Source organism: Portunus trituberculatus, chromosome 45, assembly GCF_017591435.1.
Source record: "Portunus trituberculatus isolate SZX2019 chromosome 45, ASM1759143v1, whole genome shotgun sequence".
NCBI lineage: Eukaryota > Metazoa > Arthropoda > Malacostraca > Decapoda > Portunidae > Portunus > Portunus trituberculatus.
This window is the reverse complement of record NC_059299.1, coordinates 7953347-7976997: the sequence shown is the minus strand read 5'-3', so window position 1 is coordinate 7976997 and position 23651 is coordinate 7953347. Positions and strand designations below refer to the sequence as shown.

The following is a 23651-nucleotide window of genomic DNA, read 5'->3' as shown; positions in this document are numbered from 1 at the left end:
CTTGCATAAATCAGCACGTCGTTGTTTCTTCCAGACATACTGTTATATGGAAAAGCGCCTCACTTTAGTGCTGAGGATTGAAAGAGGATCAGACACCCTCGACTTCACTAAGGCAGCGGCTCAGGACCCGCAAGGCAACACAGGGAGTAACTTTTTCATTGGTGAGTGTTGCCTGGATGTGGATGTGCGTCACAGTCCCTGCAGTACTCAGAGTGGGGCGCCTCAGGGTGCATGGCGCCCACCATGACGCAGTGCTCACCCTGTCATTGCCTCCTGGTGTCTGTTGCTTACTTTGCAGCATGGCGCATCTTTCGTGCTACCTCGTAGTGCTGTACAGAAGGGCTTTGTTCATGGGACGGTGTTAATGTATTGCATCAACACACTATCAGAGAATGTGAATACTATCATCCTGCATGCTACACATAAGGGTGCGTTTACACCAAGCGAATCGAATCGATTAATTTCACGGAGAATCATTTGAATCGAATCATTTTGAATCTGCATAGTTCCAACCCACTGATTCACATCACTCAGATGATTCAGTACCAAGGCAGCCTTCGGCAAGTATGGACGCATTAGCTTTTGCAGAAATAACAGTGTTACAGTGGCTGAGGAAGCGTAGGCATAATCGTCGGCAACGAATATGGGTACATGCAATCAATTCTAGAAGACCTGAATTTGGGAGCTTTGGACATTTGTTCCCAGATTTGGTCAATAATCCGGAGAAGTTTTATGATTTTGTAGGATAACCACAAAATAATTTAAGATGTTGGTGGAGCCTGTGACCTACAAGAAGTACTAAACTTACAGCAGAAGCCATGTCAGTTCGTGACACAGAGAGTACTTTGTCTCGCCAAGTGGAGCTGTAGAGTGGCAGGACATAATGATTCACTGATACCATATCACATCTACTCTTTATTTAGGCTTACAGAGGATATCAAGAAGATATTAAAACAATTGCAGATATGATAACTTAAGTATTTTGTCATATTAACTTTTACTTTATGTGACGTACCATACCGTATAGTATTTAGTGAACGAAATCAGAGGCACAGGGATAAATAGTAGAAAAGTTTATACCCCTCCCCCACTCTGTCTGGTGCCTGGTTGACATGGTTACGTTATGTCATGCATTTCAGAAGTACACGATACACCTTACAGTTGCCATATGAAAATATGTAAGCATATCCATAATGTTTTCTGTTGTCATTTGTTTTCAAAATATGCAGAATAATATTGTCCAGTAATTCGTAGGCTACAGTAATTCCTTCTATGGTTCAGTATAATACATGTACATGATCTTGGTGAACAGGATCACTAGGATCATATATAGCACGTCATTCTGCTACTAAATTGATTAGCAACTAACATGGTGCTTACTCCTCGGCTGAATCGCCTTGAATGATGAAAAACCGATCCAAACCGATCAGTGATTCTGAATCGCCATGATTTGAATGGACTCGATTCGCCTGGTGTAAACGGTTACATTGAAACTAATGTAGCGAATCAACATGATTCATGAATCGTGTTGATTCGCTACATTCTTCATGAATCGAATCGAATCGATTCGCTTGGTGTAAACGCACCGTAATGATCACCGTGGGATAGACTTATCAGTTTTGTTCAGAGAAATATTTGCATCCGAGATCGCTGCTGACAACTAGTAAAATTAAGCGGATAATTGCCTGCACGCCTGGCAGTGCAGGCGAGGTGGGACCTCGAGACTCACTGTAACAGAAATATTTTATTTGACAGAAAAAATGTAAAAAAATTTCACAGACACTTCACTGACAGTCACTCGAAGCAACACGAGTATCACTAGTAGTACTATCACTAGTAGTACTAAGTACTAACCAGCAATCAGTTGAAGATGACATTTAAAAGAGAAAGACCTTTGTAACACTGTCTTTTCTTCAGGTCTGAAGAACTTGATTGGTATACACTGGCAAGATAACAACTCGATACCACATGACCTGGTCATCTATGGAAAAATTGGTTCCAGCCAGACAAAAGTGAGTATACACATCTCAGCACTCAACTCTACATCCGTGCAACATACAGTCCTTAGCTTTAACTTAACCATCTGCAGGTGACGACACGCCGGCCTGCCCGAGACACGGTCCATAAGACTCTGGTCTGTTTGGCAGATTATTGAAAGAAAAGCTTATGAATGGAGATACAGGAAAACAGAGAGGTGTGGTAGGGTTACAAATAAAAAAAAATAACAGGCTCCACCAACTGTAGCGGAGGTGTGGGTCTGTTTCACAGAGACTGCATATAGGTTGTTCTCAGGCCAAAGTGTACATCTTTGTGGGACGTGGGTGGTTTTGTTACTGTGGCGGTGTCCAACAGGGAATTGTAACCTGATTTATGTGTTCATTCTCTGCACTAGGCTGCAGTGAAGGTAGTCTAGGGACGAGTTGACCGTAGTTAGTTGCGGTTTTGCGGGGGAGGTGACTGTATCTGGTTGTAACAATGTCAGATGCACACCATACAACCTCAGGATATGTCATGCAGTACTTATCTTTATGCCTATGCTTAGTTATGAGTATATGACATTGCTTTTAGCGTGAATTTCTGGCAAAGTATTGTGAGTTAGAGGATATTTTCATTAGAAAAAGCTCGTGTAAAAATACGTGACAAATTATGTATGACCGATGACTTGTTTGTACCATCACAGGAGTGGACGACTTACAACAACTTCCTTCTCAACCGCACTGGGTTCGTGGTGAGCCTCGGGAGCAACATGGGAGCCCTGGGTAAGGAGGGGACGACAAACCACATCACTTGCAAATCTCACCCTCTCTGTCCTCTTTATAACATCACCATCTCTCCTAACTCAATATATGCTATAATCTTTCTCCATTCGCTTTAAGATATCTAATGAATGAGAGAGAGAGAGAGAGAGAGAGAGAGAGAGAGAGAGAGAGAGAGAGAGAGAGAGAGAGAGAGAGAGAGAGAGAGAGAGAGAGAGAGAGAGTGTGTGTAATTCACCTCGGTCGTCTGCTGGTCACCCAGCCAGTCTTTCCCATTACGGAGCGAGCTCAGAGCTCATAGACCGATCTTCGGGTAGGACTGTGTGTGTGTGTGTGTGTGTGTGTGTGTGTTTACCTAGTTGTATTTACCTAGTTGCAGTTTTACAGGGCCTGGGCTTTATGCTCGTGTGGCCCCGTTTCCATATCTACACTTATCCAATTTCTCTTTAAAACTATGCACACTCGTTGCTGACACCACTTCCTCACTCAAACTGTTCCAATTCTCAACACATCTTTGCGGGAAACTATATTTTTTAACATCTCTCAGACATCTTCTCTTCCTCAGTTTCTTACTATGCGATCTTGTGCCTCTAATGTCATATTCTTCTCTCAGGATTAGTTTCTCATTATCCACTTGATCCATTCCGTTAATCAATTTATAAACTTGTATCAGATCCCCTCTCTCTCTTCTCTGTTCCAGGGTTGGTAGATCCATAGCTTTTAGTCTTTCCTCATATGTCATCCCTTTAAATTCTGGAACCATTCGTGTAGCCATTTTTTGTAGTTTCTCCAATTTTTTTTTTTTTTTGGTGGTCCACATAACTCATGCATATTCCAATCTGGGTCTTACTTTAGTACTTATCAATTTCTTCATCATTTCTTTGTCCATATAGTGAAATGCTACTCCAATATTCCTTAACAAATTATGTCTCTGAAAATTCTATCAATATGGTTTACCGGTTGATTGTTTTCTTCCATCGTCACTCCCAAGTCCTTTTCCTTTTTTATTTTTTTCTAGTTCTACTCCATCTCCCATCTTATAGATTCCCACTGGTCGTCTTTCACCTTTTCCCATTTCCATGACATGGCTTTGTCCACATTGAATTCCATCTCCCATTTTTTACTCCATTTCCAGATCTTGTTTAAGTCTTCCTGCAGTATTTCACAATCCTCTTTTTGTTTAATGACTCTGCACAGTTTCGCATCGTCCGCAAACAGATTTATGTAGCTGTTCACTCCCTCTGGCATGTCGTTTATATATATGAGAAAAAGTATTGGCGCCAATACTGACCCTGTGGCACTCCGCTGTCTACTGCTCTCCACTTGGACTTCATATCTTTAACTATCGTCCTTATTTCTCTCCCCCTCAAGTAATTTTCATCCATCTCAATGTGCTTCCTTTTAAGCCACCCTTCTCCTCTAACTTCCATAGTAATCTTTCATGTGGCACTTTATCAAACGCCTTTTTTAAATCTAAATAAATACAGTCAATCCATCCCTCTCTCTTGTACTTTATCAACTATTCTAGAGTAGAAACTCAATAAATTTGTTACACATGACCGACCTTTTCTAAAACCAAATTGGCTATTTGATAATAATTTGTTGTCTTCAAGAAACTCAATCCATTGTTTCTTTATTACTCTTTCACACATCTTGCATATTACACTAGTTAGTGATACCGGTCTGTAATTTAAAGGTTCTTCCTTCCTTCCACTCTTATATATGGGAACCACCTCAGCTCTTTTCCATTCTACTGGTACTGTTCCATTTTCTATTGAGCATTTTATGATGTTGTATATAGGACTTGCTAGTTCTTCTCTACATTCTTTCAGTATTCTGCCTGAGACTTCATCCGGTCCCATTGCCTTTTCCTCATCTAATTCCGTCATCAACTCTTTTATTTCAAGCTTGGTTACTTTAATCTCTTTCATATGGACAGTCTCTCTATTACCCTGTGGTCTTTCAAATTTGGATTCCTTAGTAAAGACCTCATGAAATTTACTATTTAACAGTTCTGCCATACTTTTGGGTCTTCCACCATCCGTTCTCTCCTTTTAACCTTTCTATTGTTTCTTTTTGCCTTATTTTTCCATTTATGAATCTGTAGAACAATTTTGGTTGTTCCTTACATTTTTCGACAATGTCCTTTTCATAGTTCCTTTCTTCTTCCTTTCTCACCTTAGCATATTCATTTCTTGCTGTTTTGAAGTTTTCCTTATTTTCTGGATTTCTGTTTCTTCTCCACCTTTTCCATGCTCCATCTCTTTTCTCCTTTGCCCTAGCACACCTTGCATTAAACCAATCTTTCTTTCCTTCTTCTTTAGGTCTATATTTTGGGACATATTCCTGACTCCTGTTTTGTATATTTCCAAAATTAAGTTATATTTCTCTTGAACCGTCTCTGAGTTTTCCATCTCCTCCCAGTTTACGTTTTTAAAATAGCTCTTGAGGTTCTCAATATCAGCCTTTCTGTAATTTAATCGGTCTCCTTTGTATGATTCATCTCTATCTTCCTTTCCTCTTCTATATCCATTTCTAATATTACATGGTCACTCTTTCCCAATGGGCACTTATATCTTATATCATCGTTCATTTGTATATCCCTTGTAAAAACTAGGTCCAATCTCGCCGGCTCATCGTTTCCTCTGAATCTTGTGTTTTCCTTTACTCTTTGGACCATCATATTATCTATCATTAGGTTCAGGAATCTATCTCCCCAGGCTTCTTCCCCCATACCACTTTCATAATTTTCCCAGTCCACCTCCTTACAGTTGAAATCTCCTACTAATATCACTTTTCTCCTTTCTTTAATGATTCTTGTAAGACTCCTTATTGTGTCATTTATCATGTCTTTATATTCTTGATTGGTCCATGAATTTGTTTTGGTGGCACATATGTTCCAATGATTGTTAACTCCTTTTTATTAATATGTATCTTAATATACAGTATTTCTGATTTTCCTTCCCCAAACTCCACTTGATTTACCACCATCTCTTTCCTTAACATCATCATGACTCCTCCTCCTCCTTTACCCACTCTGTCTCTCCTCCATATATTATACCTTTTATCTATGTCTATTTTTATTGCCTCATTTAACTTTGTTTCCACCAGGCATACAATATCTGGTTCTTCTTTCTTTATGTAATCTCTTAATTCTAATTTACTTGATAAAACCCCATCTATGTTTGTATACATCATTTTTAGTTAAACTTGCTCCATTTTTTCTCTTCCTTCTCTTTTATATACCATTTCCTTATCCTGTCTCCTATAATTCTCCAAAAAATGCCTTCTCTCTCCTCTGACCTTTCATTATTTTTTCTCTTGCTTCTGCCACCAGTTCGTTGTGTCTCTTCCTTTCCTCCTCGTTTCTATTTTTCTTTATATATATATATATATATATATATATATATATATATATATATATATATATATATATATATATATATATATATATATATATATATACACACACACACACATATATATATATATATATATATATATATATATATATATATATATATATATATATATATATATATATATATATATATATATATATATATATATATATATATATATATATATATATATATATATATATATATATATATATATATATATATATATATATATCTTTGCAACCTTCTGTTTCTCTGAGTTTTTTTTTTCTATATAGTATTTCTTCTGTTGCTGCTTGTGATTTTAGTAGTATCTTAATTGGTCTCACTGTTCCTTCTTGATATGGTCCCATTCTATGGATTTCTTCTACTTCCTCTTCTAAGTTCTGTCTATCTTCGTCATTTAGATGTTTTAGTAAGTCTTTTACTGATTTAATTTCTTGCTTTTCACTTCTTGGTCTATATTTAAAATTTTTTCTTTCAGGCCAAAAATAATTACACTTTGTTTTCCGCAATTTCTCTTACTAAATTTTCTTTTTCTTCAGGACTCCTATCATTTTGTTTGTCATATTTTCATCTCTTTCTTTTAACTGTTCTTGAAATACTTCCTGAAATGATTCCTTGTCTTTCTTATCTTGGATTCTCCATGCCTGTACTTCTTTTTAATCACGTCTTGTACTCTTTCCTCTTCTTTGTTAACTAGATCTTTCAGCTTCTCTTTTTCTTTCTCGGCTTTACCGAGTCCTTCTTCCATCAATTTCTTGTAGTTAGCTACTTCCTTTTTTTAATTCTTCATTTTCTGTTCTTAGCCTAGTTTCGTTTTCTTCCACTCTTTTTATGCTTTCTTTCAATTTCTGGAGCTCTTTTTTTCTGTTCTTCATTTTCTTTCATTCCCATACTTTCCTTTATCCATTTATCTAATTTACGTTCAATAGTCAACACTCTATTAAATAGCGAAGTATGTGCCGTATCAAAGCCTTCGAATGCTCTTTCACTCACCCTCATTCTTTCCCGTGTCTCATACCTGCATTTAGATGGAATCTCTTCCTTAAAGGGCCCATACACGTTCAAAAAAAGCGTCAAAATTTTGCATCAGAATTTTGATATAAAATTTTTGATGCAAAATTTGAGTGTGTGTAGGACGTTTTGATGTCAAAAAAATATTTGAAGCAAAATTTTGATTGATCAAATCCGTTTGATATTTTTTGACGAGTCGTCAAATTTTTGATCAAACTGTTTAGTTCGCAGGTGACTGACGAGGAGACAGGATCGCCATGTCTGTGAAGAAGGAGGCCGAAAAAAAATTTTTGATTGAAGTTTTAGGAGTGTATCGGACTTTGCCAGCCTTGTGGAGAATTAAGTCGGATAATTATAGCAATCGTGCTAAGAAAGCCGAGGCCTATGACATTCTACTGCAGAAATATCGTGAGCATTTTACTTCCGCCATAGTAGAAGATCTGAAGAAAAAAATAAATAATCTGCAAACAAATTGACATGTCTGTAGGTTTCCCGTTTTAAAAACCAGTCTTTTGACCATTTCCAACGTTTACCAGGAGGTTTATCAGAGTCCAATGCGAACACTAGTGCTATGGCCACTGATGCATCCATGTCGAAGATTTTGACTATACTAAATTTTGATGGGAAAAACACCTAAACGTGTGTGGGCAATTATGCATCAAAATTTTGTATCAAAGTTACACGTCAAAATTTTGATGCAAAATTTTGACACTTTTTTTGAACGTGTATGGCCACCTTTACTCATGATTTTGTAACACTGTATTCATGAAAACGAGTCTACACTACTCGCCCAGGCCACTGCAAACCCAAACAACAGGTGGTGGAGGTAGTGGAGATCAGCTGATTCTCGGAGCGACGATACTGCGTCCTTCCTCGACCGCGTCTCGTGTAATTCACCTCGGTCGTCTGCTGGTCACCCAGCCAGTCTTCTCCATCACGGAGCGAGCTCAGAGCTCATAGACCGATCTTCGGGTAGGACTGAGACCACATCACACACAACACACACCGGGAAAGCGAGGCCACAACCCCTCGAGTTACATCCCGTACCTATTTACTGCTAGGTGAACAGGGGCCACACATTAAGAGGCTTGCCCATTTGCCTCGCCGCTTTCCGGGACTCGAACCCGGGCCTCTCAATTGTGAGTCGAGCGTGCTAGCCACTACACTACTACGTGTGTGTGTGTGTGTGTGTGTGTGTGTGTGTGTGTGTGTGTGTGTGTGTGTGTGTGTGATCGTCTGTTACTGGTCATTGCAGGTGATGTCGTCAGAGATATAGAGGGCAAGGAATTCTGTCCTGGTGACGGTGAGGAATGTTGGTGGGGAAAATACAATGACTTGCTAGTAAGTGTCTGTATCGGTTGTTGTTGTTGTTGTTTTTGTTGCTGTTGTTAGTAGTAGTAGTAGTAGTAGTAGTAGTAGTAGTAGTAGTAGTAGTAGTAGTAGTAGTAGTAGTAGTAGTAGTAGTAGTAGTAGTAGTAGTAGTAGTAGTAGTAGTAGTAGTAGTAGTAGTAGTAGTAGTAGAAGTAGTAGTAGAAGTAGTAATAGCAGAAAATAATGATAATGACAATAATGATAATAATACCACTGACACCGTATGTTCCTTAATGTCACTTAATTCCCCTGTTTTCGTAAACGTGAAGCGAGTACGAGATGAAATCCATTCATTAGCAAAGCACAAGATTACGACTCTGAACCACTAATTCTCTCTCTCTCCCTCTCCCCTCGCCGCCGCCTCACCCAGGGCTACTCCACTGCTGGTGATAACCAAGACGACTTCGTGGAGGTTTGGGTTCGGCCACACACAGGTAACGTGCAGTCAGCGGCCGACATCGAGTTTAACATTGTATTTATTTTCACCGTGTCTCAGAGCCTATCAGTCAGGTTTGCTAGAGCGACCGTCAGTACGTAGATTAGACGAGTACAGGAAGATAAAGAACAGAGGAGGTGTACCAGGACTACTGTATGTTTTAATGAAAGTAATGGAGGATGAGAGGTATATATGTATGTAAGTGTGTGTAAAGCATCAATGAACAGTTCTAGTGACTCATATGTCTCTCTCTCTCTCTCTCTCTCTCTCTCTCTCTCTCTCTCTCTCTCTCTCTCTCTCAGGTAAAATTGTACTATGCCCTCACAACTTCGTCAGGAGCAGGGACGGAAAATCTTGTCTCACACTTGTGGCGACCAAAGGAGACCTCGTTAACAACACCCAAGAGTGAGTAAAATGTGTGTGTGTGTGTGTGTGTGTGTGTGTGTGTGTGTGTGTGTGTGTGTGTGTGTGTGTGTGTGTATGTGTGATATATATATATATATATATATATATATATATATATATATATATATATATATATATATATATATATATATATATATATAAGAACCATATAAGAACCATAATACCAAAAGTCAATTAAGTAACGCTAATTCTCTCTCTCTCTCTCTCTCTCTCTCAGGTGCGCCAAACGTTATTCCTCCCTGGCTTTCATCACTCACTTTGATGATGTGAAGAGGTTAAAGAACGACTCGTTGATCCTGACAGGCTACTACGTTAAGTAAGCACCTTTTTTTACGTAATTACTGTGTGACTGACCACAAGATAAAGTCACGTTTAGTAAGAATAAGTACGCATGTTTATGTGGTGACTTAGAGAGGTGGTGGTGTTAGGCTGGTGTCGCACCATGTGGTGCCGTAGTTGCGGAGACGCCGCAGAACGCCTAACTTCATAGAATCTGTTTTAGCAAGAGAAGCCTAGTACGTGATTGTTCTGTAAAGTTGCTGCCCCAGGACCCAAGAGATAACCAGCAAAGTAGTCTCTTATCTCTAACCCTGGTCCACCTGGAAATGGTCTAAAGTCGTCTACATCCATACTGGGATGTTTCACTATCTTCAAAGTTTATTTATCATCTCTCTTTCGAAAGAAATTGTGCAAAATGCAGCAAGCTTTCACTATTTCATCAGCGAATTCTGGTTACATTAAATTATGGATATGAAAAATACTCTGCTTGTTCGCCAGAATCCCAAATGCTGCGTCTGCATTTCGAAAGTCTATAATTGAAAACTTTTTGTTGCAAAAGTAACAATTTCTTATGTACGCATGTCTAATACAAATTAAACTAATTATAGTACAAAAATAGTGATAGTCAACTTATCTACGCTTACTGTTAGGGGTAGACTGCGGCTTGGCCGCCATGTGTGATAAATTATGATACGGCGTAGTATGTGATGGCGCCATAGCGACGCCAGCGCATAGTGTGACCCGGTTCGTAGTTGTCCAGCTATCCATAACAGTCATGGCTTTGTTTAGGGCTGGAGCACATGAGCGAGTTTGTGGCCCCACGACGTGGCACGAAAGTCGCTAAACCCTGCCACGACGTAGCGTCATGACGTGGCGCCACAGTTGCTCGTGTGCTCCCAGCCTTACAAACAAAAGGCCTGTGTCGTAGTTACCACTTGGTCTGAGGATCCTAGAAAAACAAAACTGCAAATTTTCCTTTTGTTATATATTAGGAGTCAGCTTGTAGTGATTACTGCTATAAGATATTATTCTCTTGGTACATTATAAACTTGGCCAGTCTTTCTTGGAACTTAGTTGACATGCTGTCGCTGTCACTTGTGAACAACTTTGTTTATCAACAAAACTTTGTTTGTTAACATTGGGTTTTGCGCAAGCGCAGTTCACTCCCGACACTTGTGGATAACTGGACACTGAATACGGCACCAGCCTTAGTGTTGCACAAGTTGGTTCCATTGTTTTGTTTTTCATATTGTATTTTTTGGTATAGGTTATGTAAAATATTCACATACCGGTGAAAACTTCCAACACACACACACACACACACACACACACACACACACACACACACACACACACACCGCTCAGTGTAGTGGTTAGCACACTCGGCTCACAACAAAAAAGGCCCGGTGTCCTCACCTGCATATTTCACACCTGTCTTCATTTTCAGAGAGAAGAACGATCCTTACGACTACATACCTGCCTTGCCGGACGCCAACGTGATTACGAGTGACACCAACGTGACTCGCTCTGACATGGTATGAGAGAGAGAGAGAGAGAGAGAGAGAGAGAGATGATGCTACCTGTGATACAGCTAATTAGAATGTTCAAAGATTCCAGTACAGTCACAAACATGAACCAGGAGAAAACAGTAATGTATGTACCTAGAAAACTGATTAGTCTTCAAGTGAATACATTATTGTTTGTACTTGAATTTTACCTATGACCTGTATTTTAACCTAACTTAACCTAATCTAGCCTAACCTTATAAAAGCTGTCTGCTTTTTTCACTACGACCATTTGCAAAACCTTCAGACAAGATTAATCGGTCTCAAGCGTGTTTCTTCTGTTAATAATTAAAAAACTCGTTAATTTGTTACATTATTCTCTAAACTCCCACGTAACTTTGACTTCAGCCTTTTAAATGTAGTGTAGGTGTGGCGCAGAAGTGTTTCTATACATAGAAGATAAACTAGCAGAAACAATAATAATAATAATAATAATAATAATAATAATAATAATAATAATGATAATGATAATAGCAGAAACAATAATAATTCTCTCTCCATAACAGAGCAACCTTGATCTATGCGTGGCGATGAAGCACAGCGACATGAACCACTGGTATCTCACCTATTGTCACAAGGATAACATGAATGCGATTTGCATGGTGCCAGGTGAGCTTCGGGTGATAGAAGTAGTAGCAGCAGCAGCAGTAGTAGTAGTAGTAGTAGTAGTAGTAGTAGTAGTAGTAGTAGTAGTAGTAGTAGTAGTAGTAGTAGTAGTAGTAGTAGTAGCAGCAGCAGCAGCAGCAGCAGCAGCAGCAGCAGCAGCAGCAGCAGCAGTAGTAGTAGTAGTAGTAGTAGTAGTAGTAGTAGTAATAGTAGCAAGAGTCCCGAAATCAAGGCATAGAGAACATGTAGTACATGAGAACATAAGAAAAAAGGAAAACTGCAAGAGGCTGTCAAGCCTTTTTTTTTTTTTCTTACGGTAAGGCCTATAGCGCCTGTAAGCACACTTGAAGAGTGTTTAGGAAGCGCTGTTCAGCTTCCGCCCATTAGTGGCGCAGGCAATTTTATTCATAATGGTACCCATATTATGGCCCATATCACTGCCCAAGCTCATCTTGAGTGTAACCACGTAGAACCTGGGTATCATGGTGATTTGTAGGTAACTTTAAACCACTCGACAAATGGCGAAATGTTTTAATGCTGTACGTGGCGGGATTCGAACCTACGCGTGGACGTCTGCCCGATCTCACGCTCACCACCTTATCTACTATGCCACCGCCTCCCTCCTACACGTGGAAGTCCGTGTATAAGCAAAGCTACCTCATTCCATCTATCATCCCCATCCATAAAATCATGTGATCTTCCTTTAATTAAAGCTACCAATAGACTCAGCACTAGTAACATGATTACTGAGTCTATACCATTCATCTGCCACTCTGTCAGAGAACCAATTTCTTCCCATTTCTCTCCTAAACCTGAATTTTTCAAGTTTGAACCCATTATTTCTGATTCAAACAGAAAACAGTTATTCTCTTCTCGCAAGGAACTAACCGACTAACTTTTCTTCATCCCTCGCTTCGCCTTGTGGAGTTCATGTCACAACATTACCAGTAACAGTACCACCAATAATATCACTCGTAGCTACACCAAGATGAGTCAACAGTACAAATATCTCTCAACGCTTAATCTCTTTTACTCCGCAGTGACATGTCCAGAGAATTACGAGATAGTGGGAGTCTTATGCTACAAGCTGATCGCATCCTCTTCCCCTGAACCCACCTTCCTGGACGCCCTCGCCACCTGCAACACGGAGGGGTCAGGCCTTGCCCACCCGACCAACATATCTCAGCTCAACAAACTCGCTGAATTCATTGCGGTTAGCTCTCGCCATAAAATATATGGATAAGTAAACAAATGCTCATAGAACTTACATCACTAGCATCACCTGTAATCATCATCATGGCAAACTATTGTTACGTTTCTTTCTTTTTTTATCACATTATTAATGATGAATATTATTGTCTTGTGAACAGAACAATGTGGACTGGAGTGCTCATGATGTTGCAGACGTAGCCATTGGACTTAACGTGGCGTGAGTAGTTCAGAGGAGAGAGAGAGAGAGAGAGAGAGAGAGAGAGAGAGAGAGAGAGAGAGAGAGAGAGAGAGAGAGAGAGAGAGAGACACACAGACAAATAAGTAGACACAGACAGATAAACAAAATAAGTAGCCAAACACTTTCCATCAGGTTCGGCAACGCGTCACTGGGCGGCATGTACGAGATATCAGATGAAGTGCACAACGCTGTCAACGGTTCATCAGTGGAGGGAACTCAGCACCTCTTCCTCAGCGTGACCCAGAATGCCTCGTGGGTCCTCAAGCCTGCTGACTTTAACGACTTCACCTCCTTCTACGTCTGCGAGTTTCACGGTCCGCTTGGTAAGAGAATATCGCAGGAAGAAAGGAAGTTAACCGGATTTCTTAATGGGTTACATTACGTAAATTTTGAAATGGCCTTGTTTTCTTCATCACTTCTCTCTCTCTCTCAGGTATGTAACTAATGAGTATAGGTAGAAAGGAAATTAACTTGATTTTTAAAGGATTAGGTCATGTGGATTTGTAAATGGACGTGTTTTCTTCATCACTTGTTCACTCTTTCAGAGTAATGAGCGCAGGTGGAGAGGTGGTTGACTGACTTGTAAGTGTTAAGGTGACGTGGTGTATTAAAGCGACTGCATTTTCCTTTCGTTTTCACTCCTTTCCAACAGGTTGCTGGACGTTTCCGCCTCATTCCAAGAATATGTCTACTGAGCGTACCTTCACCAATCGCACAGTTCATGAGAGTGTTACCTACTCGTAAGTAGAGAGAGAGAGAGAGAGAGAGAGAGAGAGAGAGAGAGAGAGAAAGTCGCTTGTCCACGTGTCATCTCCAAACGGTTCCGGTAATTATTCCAAGGCCCGTTTTCTGAAACACTGCTTTCTAACCACAAGTTTCAAGAGGCCACACTGACTAACCTAGACTTCAAGAGAGGTTTTACCATTAACAATGTGTAAATCTTACAAACAGTGTTTTTTTCAACATGAAAAGAGTGGAGGTATGGTGCAGAAGTATCTCCAAATATGATAATAAGTGCATCTCGATCCACAGTTGCAACCGAGGATTCTTCGTGAACGCGGAGGTGGGCAACAAGACGACGCAGCATCGCCAGTGTCACGGCCAGCTGGGAGGGTGGGCGCCGCTTGAGCCACTAATCCCATGCATCGGCGTCGTGGGTGAGTGTCGCGCCGATAGATGCCCTGGGAAATGAGGAGAACGGAGGAAAAATGCGGCAAGAAAAAAAGAGGGGGCTTACAGCAATAGCAAACACCAACAAACCTTCAGATTCTTAGTGTGCTGTTTGATTGCACTCCTCTGTGACAGTCAAGTGTAAAAGAGAAAAGATAGCACTGAGCTCAGAGAAGATGAAGGGGGAGAAAGACAGACACAAACAGACAGGAACACAAAGGAGAATGACTCACTTCTCTTTCCTTGCAACACCCTCCAACATTATCACAAAACAAGACAAAGACATCACACACAAAACAACAACACAAATAACCCAACACGATCATCGCAACCTAACCAAACACTTCCTTAACACAGCTGCACTTTGCTCACCTAGTCTCATCTCCCTGGCAGTGTGTAACGAGAGTCTTCCTAGTCACCCACACATGACCATCGAGAACTCCAAGTACCCTGGTTACGAGACCTACTGGATGAAGTACATCTGCTATCCTGGCATGGGCACGGCTGACGGCAAGGTGAAGCAGAAGTTTACATGTACGGAGTATAATGGAACTTATGACTATGATGGAACGGAAGTGGAGGAGTGTAACCGTAAGTGTCGTGTGTGTGTGTGTGTGTGTGTGTGTGTGTGTGTTTCACTGTTTGATCTGCTGCAGTCTCTGACGAGACAGCCAGACGTTACCCTACGGAACGAGCTCAGAGCTCATTATTTCCGATCTTCGGATAGGCCTGAGACCAGGCACACACCACACACCGGGACAACAAGGTCACAACTCCTCGATTTACATCCCGTACCTACTCACTGCTAGGTGAACAGCACCTACACGTGAAAGGAGACACACCCAAATAATTCCAACTGGCCGGGGAATCGAACCCCGGTCCTCTGGCTTGTGAAGCCAGCGCTCCAACCACTGAGCTACCGGGTGTGTGTGTGTGTGTGTGTGTGTGTGTGTGTGTGTGTGTTAGTACGGAAGAAAATGATGCGTCTTAAAAACTTCTTGAAGCATGATGATATGAACAAAAATAGATTAACGTAGAGAATTTGATGCTTCATTCAGAGTGCAAGAAAAAGAGAGAGAGAGAGAGAGAGAGAGAGAGAGAGAGAGAGAGAGAGAGAGAGAGAGAGAGAGAGAGAGAGAGAGAGAGAGAGAGCAATAATAATAGAAAGAAATAACAAAAGTGAAAAACCAACAAGTACCTTATCAAACCCCAAACAAACCAGCACACCATTCCACAGGTTGCTTGACACCACCAGACGAGGACGTGCCCAACTCCAAGCCCACCAACAGCAGCGGGCCCTGGATGGTGAACAGCATGGTGACGGTGACGTGCGAGGACAATTACCTGGTGGACCGCAACATGATCGACCAGCAAGTGTTGTGCACTTTGAAGGGATGGGACAGCCGCGATTGCCACAAAGGTTTGTTATTTTCTTTATTTATTTTCTTCTTGTTGTCTTCGGTGACTTGCCTTAGATTACTTGTTTAATTTGATAAAGTTTTTTATGGTTATATCGCTGTCTGTCTTGATGTCTTTCAGTACTGTCTTCGATTAGATCTTTCTCTTTCCCTGTCTCTCTAAATGTTCCTATGTCTGCCTGTCTGTCTGTATCTCTCTTTCTCTGACATAAATTATTTGTTTCTTTACTCCTACACGCTTCCCTGCTTAGTGTGTCTTGGAGAGCCGTTGGTTGGTAACGCGACAACGACTTGGCGAGACGACATGTGGCTGGTGAATGATACCATCAATGCTACCTGCTTGGAAGGTTACCACTTTATCGAGGCAAACACCACAGAAATGTTACTCTCCTGCGAATACGATGGCTGGGAGGACTTGCTTGCCTGTGAGAAAGGTAGGGTGTTATGCCCTTCGTCCTTAGTACAGGAGTTTATTTGTTGTTTATGAGATTTTGTTGAAGAATATGCAACTTTACCGCCAATACACTGGTTGGAGGAACCTGACTGCCTGTGAGGAAGATGAACCTGTAACTGTAGTTCCAATGAGCAGAACTTGCTAAAACAGGATTACCAGTCTCGCCGTGGCCAATTCACCCCGCCATGGTACAGAGGAACAACGCGCGTTTTGGGGGCTGAAGGGTCTCCAAGGCAACCGGTTTGAATGTTGGCTACAGTTCGGGTGTAGGTAGGGCTTCCTTACTCGGGGTAACGGTCAGATAGAAGGTACGTACCTGAGAAGATACCTTCTTAAAGCCATAAAATTCCCGTGAATAGCCGGCATAGTATAGAAAAAGGGAGACATAATGTATTGTAGAAGAAAATAGGTGATATTAGGGTACACTATAATAATACCCGGCCTCCTAGTGACCAGGGAGGAGGAACGAATTTCTTCTTCTGTTTTGTAGCCCCTGTAGCTGTGTAAGGGCGCTGTAGACAGCGGCAGAAGTGGAAGTGGTGGCGGCCTGGTCCAAGATGTCCTGAAAAAACGTAGGCAGGTTTCAACTTGCCCACTACTAGTCTGGGAGGCGCAGTTGATGTTCAGAGTAAACGATTTCCGAGTGCGACAGATGACTTTCATGGGGCCCTGGTAGAATTGCTGGAGGGGCCGTTTGACACCATCGACTCGGGGGAAAATGTGGGAACATATGTCAAGGTCCCGGCTGGCGAAGGTCTTGGCAGATGTGCGAGGCCGCACCGGCCGAAGACTTGCCAAGGACTCCTTCAGGCTGCTGGGGAAATATTGGATACTGCAGAGCGAGAGGGCAGGCTGACTGGCGAGGGCTTCCCTTGGCAAGTGTAGAATGGTGCCGTACACCAGCTCAGCAGATGAGGGCTGTAGATTCTCCTTGAGAGTAGTTCTGAAGCCGAGGAGCGCAAGGGGCAAGGTGCCTGCCCACTTCTCGCGGCAGGACTAGGAATCTGCCAAGGAGGCCTTGAGCTGGCAGTGAAATCACTCGACTGTACCGTTGGCCTGTGGGTGGTAGCTCGTGGTCCTGAAGCGGCGGATGCCGAGCAAAGTCATGACATGATCCCACACGTAGGACTCGAACTGGCTGCCACGGTCTGAAGTGAGGCTGAGAAGGACGCCAAACCGTGAGTGACACCCATGTCCAAATAAAGGCACGCGCCATGAAGTCAGTAGTGATGTCCGTCAGTGGGGCGGCTTCAGGCCACCGAGTGAAGCGATCCACACAAGTGAACAGGTATCGGTAAATCCGGAAGAACGGCAGGGGCCCTACGTGGTTAATGTAGACTTGCTCAAACCCATTGGAAACGGGTGTGAAGATGCCTGGAGAAGAATGGGTGTAGTGCGCCACTTTGAAGGTTTCGCACTTAAGCAGGTGCTGGTCCACAGCCCTTGTTGATGCCAGTCCAAATGAAGCTGGAGGTCATCATCTGCTGTGACGCACGGATGTCATGTTGAGAGTTTGTGCAGCTGCCTGAACATCAGATAGCAATTTTGCACAGGCTGGTAATGCGGCACGTTGGACGTGGAGACGTCAGCGTATAACTGCACAGCTGTTCCTGGTACCTGTATCTTCCTCATCTGCAGTGTGGCATTTTCTCTCAGCTACTGCAGCTCAGTGTCGTTCACTTGGTCTGCAAGCAGCTGAGCAATCTCCTCAACCACAGCTTGTCCTTGACGCTGAAGAGGCTTTGTTGAGTGCCGGTGGGCAAGCATTGGATATACAGGTGGTGGAAGAGCTCCTTGTTGAATGAATCGTACTTGCCATTTAACCGCTTCTTCATGTCTTTGTGGAGGTCTGATGGCTTCTCATCACCGAGCTTCTTTTTGCAGAGAAGCTCCTTCAGATGGGCCATGACTGAAGATTGGAGTCAATTAAGGAAAGCAGCTTTCAGCACATCGTATGGTGTGGTAGAAGTGGCATCACTGGAGATAACGTCAGAGACTTTGATGAGATCATGAGGAAGCAGAGCTGTAGCATGAGTGAATTTCGTAACGTTAGCCGTGATAAAGGCGGCTTTGAAATTACACTCAACGATGGAGAACGACATGGATGGATCCTGGCTGCAAAAAGGTGGGCCTCTGAAGGTCACATGTGCTGTGAGAACAGAGAGTACAGCGGAGGTGTAGTCATGGCGAAGGAGCAAGTGTGTGGCCACGAATGCCGTCACGTGCGTGGTGGCGGTATACATTTAACACAGGTGCACAGTGGTGAGCAAGCTATGCCGGATCCCACTGGAGCAAAAACGTGGTGATCAGGGATTATTCCTGGGCGCACAGGGACGTAAGCACAGTCACGGGGGAGAAAGGGGTTAATCCTGGATACAGAGGGATTCAAATCCAGGGCACGGGGTAATCCACGTCACAGGAGAGTGGAGCTAGAACAATGTATGGAGTGAAGAGCCAGAACACTGTGTGAAGTAAAGAGCCGGAACACTATGTGGAGTGAAGAGCTAGAACAGAGTAGTTATAGGCCAGAAGTGAAGGAATCTGCAGTTAGGAGGACAGCCAAGGGTGCGCATTAATTTTGTGGTGGACGCACATACAACGGCAGGTAAGATGTGGCGACGGCTAGCAATAGTGAGACGGCGAGCGTGGAGCAGTGCGGACAGAAGGCGTTAAGCTGAGAAAGCATTGTGGAAGAGCAGCTATTGTCACTGCAGGGGTGTCTGGTGCATCTGGAGAGATGAACGGCGTGATGAGATGGCGGCCAGCGCGGGTAGATAGATGAAAGCTAGCGTAAAGCGGTGGCGGCCGGGAGAGTGGTGACGTAACAGACGAAGGTGTGATAACACAGTAGCCGGGGACCAAAGTGCGGTCAGGGAGTGCGGCGGACCAGAGTGGCGGCCGGCAAGCGGCGTCTGGAGCGGAGTCTGGGAACAGAATACCCAGCATATTTTGCTCACTTGTAAGGTGTCAAAGCTCCGGGGTATACATTGGTTCCCATGTGAGGAGAGCTGGAAGATATGTGGCTCAGAGGGGGTTTACGAGTCCCAAGATCAATCCGATCAAAGCCTTTGGCTAATGTTCACCCCGTTTCCCTACATTTCCCAAACCTAGTAGAAATACAAAGCGATATTGGATTCTCTTAAAGGAAAAGCAACTAAAAGTTTTGAACACCTTGTTTATTAAAAAAAAAAAAAAAAAAAAAAATTCGCACACGATACAAAATTGTCTAAGCATCTGCTATTCTTAAGATGAAACATATGAAGTAAATACGTATGTATGCGTGTATGTTTTTGTGAGACAGGTGCAAGTTATATATATGTATGTATGTATATATATATATATATATATATATATATATATATATATATATATATATATATATATATATATATATATATATATATATATATATATATATATATATATATATATATATATATATATATATATATATATATATATATATCATGGCCTGTAGCGCCTGTAGGAATACTTGAAGAGTATATGTGGGAAGTGTTTTTCAGCTTCCGCCCATTAGTGGCGCAGGGAGTTTTATTTATATTGGTACACATATTAAGGCACATATCACCACCTAAGCGCATCTTTGGTGTAACCACCTAGGACCTGGGTATCATGGTGACATGTAGGTAACTCTAAACCAATCGACAAATGGCATTGCTTCAAAGCGGTGTGTGGTGGGATTCGAAACTAGGCGTGGACGTCTGCCCAATCCCACGCTCATTACCTTATTCACTACGCCACCGCCACCACCATCGCCACCGTGAGAAGGAATGGAAAGGAAAAGTATATGTGATTTGTACTTGTGAAAAAATGCATGAAAATATGTGAAAAGTTAATGTAATTTACAGAAGGGAAAGAAATAGAAAGGTGTGTGCTTGAAAAGGAGAGAATGTATTGTAGTAGAAAATGGGTAATTTTAGGGCACACTACAAAGTGGGGTGGCTTTTCTCTTATGATAGCTGCTGTGCAATTTTTATCTATAGAGATGCTTTAGAATAATATGGATCAGTCACTCATTATATTACAAAATGTACCAAGACTAATCCACGGTTAAATGAAATATCATTGTCAACGATATTTCATTTAAAATTTCTCGATAATCTTTAATCCCATCGTTCCTTCATCTTACTTTCACGCTAATCGTTATCATCATTTCACCGATGACTCCTTTCTTGACCTCCACGCAGTGTGCCAGGATGACCTTGAGGTGGGAAACGCCACAACAGAAAAGAGTGGAAGTGTGTGGCTCGTGGGACGCATCAACACCGTCACATGTTTCTCCGAGCACCGCTTCCTGAGCATAAATGACGCCACAAAGGAGGTGGAGTGTCAATTCGAGGGGTGGGAGGAGACAGAAGGCTGCTTGAAAGGTGAGGCGTGGGATGTGACTTGTTCGTGGGAGTTAGAGTAGTGCAAGGAACCATTTATAGACTCAGTAAGTAATCAGGTCATTAGTGATGAGTAGGGGAGATTTCAAAGGTTAGTTTCTCTTGCGTCCTTTCGTTCGAAGTCTAACCCATCGACCATATTAACTAATCTCCCCATTACTCTAATCCCTCAAACTACCGTCCTATGGCTTTAATCTCTTGCTTGTCTAAAGTTTTTGAATCTCTCCTCAATAGGAAGATTTTTAAACATCTGTAACTTCACAATCTTCAATCTGATCGCCAGTGTGGCTTCGTCAAGGTCGCTCTACTGGTGATCTTCTGGCTTTCCTTATTGAGTCTTGGTCATCCTCTTCTTGAGATTTCGATGAAACTTTTACTGTCACATTAAACATATCAAAAGCTTTTGATAGAGTCTGGCACAAAGCTTAAACTTCAAAACTACCCTCCTACTGTTGTTATCTTTCTCTCTACAACTTTATCTCATGTTTCCTTTTCGACCGTTCTGTTGCAACCGTGGTGGACGGCCACTGTTCTTCTCCTAAATCTACTAGTAGTGGTGTTCCTCAGGGTTCTGTTCTGTCACCCACCCTCTTTCCATTTTTCATTAACGATCTTAACCAAACTTCTTGCCCTATCCACACCTACGCTGACGATACCACCCTACATCTCTCCACGTCTTCTCAGAGACGACCAACCCATCAGGAAGTCAACTGATCACGCAGGGATGCCACAGAACGCCTGACTTCTGATCTTACTAAGATTTCTGAGGAAGAAAAAAACATAGTAGTTTTCAATGCCTCAAAAACTCAATTCCTCCATCTTTCAACTCAACACAACCTTCCAGACAACTATCCCTCCTCTTCAATGACACTCAACTGTCTCCCTATTCCACACTGAATATCCACGGTCTGTCTTTTACTCATAATCTTAACTAGTAGCTTCACATCTCATCTCTTGCTAAAACAGCCCCTATGAAGTTAGGCGTTCTGAGACGTCTCCGTCAGTTTTTCTCGCCCCTCCGACTGCTAACTCTATACAAGGGCCTTATGTATGTTTTTTTTTTTTTTCTTCTTCTTCTTTTATCTCCTGGCACATAGCGCTTGTAGGTAACTTGAAGAAAATTGGAAGCGCTGTTAAGTTTCCACCCATTAGTGGTGCAGGTAATTTTATCTATAGTGATACCCATATTAGAGCCCATATCACTACCGAAGCGCATCTTTGGTGTAACCACCTAGATAGAACCTGGGTACCATGATGACATGTAGGTAACTTTAAACCACTCGACATATGGCAAAGTTTCAAGGCCGTCCTTGGTGGGATTCGAACCTACGCGTGGACGTCTACCCGATCCCATGCTCACCACCTTATTCACTACACTGCAACTTTCTTAGATAGAGTGGAATCAAAAGCTTTTCGTCTCATCAACTCCTAAATAGCATTGCGAGAATCAATCAATCAGAAATCAATCTCAAACCAATCAATTAATTATTCGTAGTGTGTGAAGATGAGCCTACAGTGAGCAGCGCTTCATCTGACTGGACCTCTGCAGAGCCTTGGCCTGAGGGTAGCTCAGTAGAAGTCACCTGCGACACGGGCCTCTATCAGTATCCAAGCCTCGAGACCCAACAGACCCTTGAGTGCACCTATGAAGGCTGGACCAGCGCCACCATCTGCGAGCAAGGTGGGAAAAAAGCTACGATTCTTTCCAGATTGTTTTGGGTACTGCAGCTACTACTTCTTTGTCTCTTGTGACAAGAGCTTTTGGTTGTTGTTATCGTTTCTACTGACCTCTGTAAATTTTTCCAATAGATTTTCAAGTGATTTGTCTTCTCATTCCTCTTCTAGTCTCAATATCTTTTCTTTTACCTTTTCCGTGTGTTTTCTTCTTATGCATTCTCTGAAATCATAATCTCCATTTCCTTCTATAGAGTCTCTTTCATAAGTACTTAAAATCTCGACGTCTCTTTTTTCTCTTTCTCTCTCTCTCGTCACCAGTGTGTTTCGAGGCCCCGGACTTGACGGAGTACAAGGCGCTGTGGAATGACTCCATACCACCGGGAAGGCTGCACGACGAGATTTCCATCAACTGCAGGTCAAGTCACTACCATAACGAGTCTCTCGACAACACCACCATCCCCGCAGTGTGCACGCCTGACGGCTGGCAGGCCACCTACCCCTGCATCTTGTGTGAGTAACCCTTTTGTTGTGCACCATGAAGTTCTTCCACTACGGTCTACAAACTTTTTTTTTCACAGCAATGGAATGACATGTGGATCAGTGTTACAATATTCAATATTTTGTTGCACAGAGGTATCGCTACCTGGCCTCGTTCTAATTCCTCAGCGTGTAAGGAGCCTCCAGACTTCGGCACTGTGATAATGGAGTGGCTGGAGACAGAGCCGGGGAGATTCGGGGATGAGGTGATCATGGAATGCCCCAACAAACACCGCAACAGTGAGGACATATCCTCACTACCATTACAGTGGGCTGCACCGCGGAGGGATGGAAGACTCTCACCACCTGCATGAAGTGTGAGTTGCTGGGACTGTGCTGGACTCAAAGTGGGGTCCTCTCGTCCATTAACCTTCTTGCTATCCATCATGTTTACAACAGTGTACACACGCATTTAAGGAGAGTTGATGCAAAGCTGGGGTGAATCGCAATGCATGTGTGTGGTTCAGTGGGACTCTCTCGTGCTAAAGCTTCACTTTTTATCAGTTCTCATATTTGACAAAATAGAAACAAAGATAATAAAGAAAAGTAAAGCGAAAAATTGTGTGAGATTTGAGATGATGTCATCCCACTCAAGAATTATTTTTCTAGTTTTTTCTCATATTTGCAAACTCAGGAATATATGAATCATCATTCAGGAAATTTACACTGAAAAATTTTA

At 42.2% G+C, this 23651-nt stretch overlaps 1 protein-coding gene across 1 annotated transcript in view; it reads left to right on the top strand.

Annotated features, from left to right (window-relative positions):
* Positions 1 to 23651, top strand: part of LOC123519252 — a 40619-nt gene that overhangs the window by 13219 nt on the left and 3749 nt on the right. The window contains exons 10-30 of the mRNA XM_045280382.1: positions 35 to 161; positions 1918 to 2012; positions 2681 to 2759; positions 8430 to 8515; positions 8916 to 8979; positions 9284 to 9386; positions 9625 to 9723; positions 11134 to 11221; positions 11758 to 11860; positions 12898 to 13070; positions 13228 to 13286; positions 13440 to 13630; positions 13960 to 14047; positions 14340 to 14464; positions 14871 to 15068; positions 15715 to 15897; positions 16147 to 16329; positions 20558 to 20740; positions 22254 to 22439; positions 22754 to 22945; positions 23102 to 23284. Of these exons, the coding sequence (XP_045136317.1) occupies positions 35 to 161; positions 1918 to 2012; positions 2681 to 2759; positions 8430 to 8515; positions 8916 to 8979; positions 9284 to 9386; positions 9625 to 9723; positions 11134 to 11221; positions 11758 to 11860; positions 12898 to 13070; positions 13228 to 13286; positions 13440 to 13630; positions 13960 to 14047; positions 14340 to 14464; positions 14871 to 15068; positions 15715 to 15897; positions 16147 to 16329; positions 20558 to 20740; positions 22254 to 22439; positions 22754 to 22945; positions 23102 to 23284 (2788 nt within the window). The remainder of the gene's footprint in view (positions 1 to 34; positions 162 to 1917; positions 2013 to 2680; positions 2760 to 8429; positions 8516 to 8915; positions 8980 to 9283; positions 9387 to 9624; positions 9724 to 11133; positions 11222 to 11757; positions 11861 to 12897; positions 13071 to 13227; positions 13287 to 13439; positions 13631 to 13959; positions 14048 to 14339; positions 14465 to 14870; positions 15069 to 15714; positions 15898 to 16146; positions 16330 to 20557; positions 20741 to 22253; positions 22440 to 22753; positions 22946 to 23101; positions 23285 to 23651) is intronic.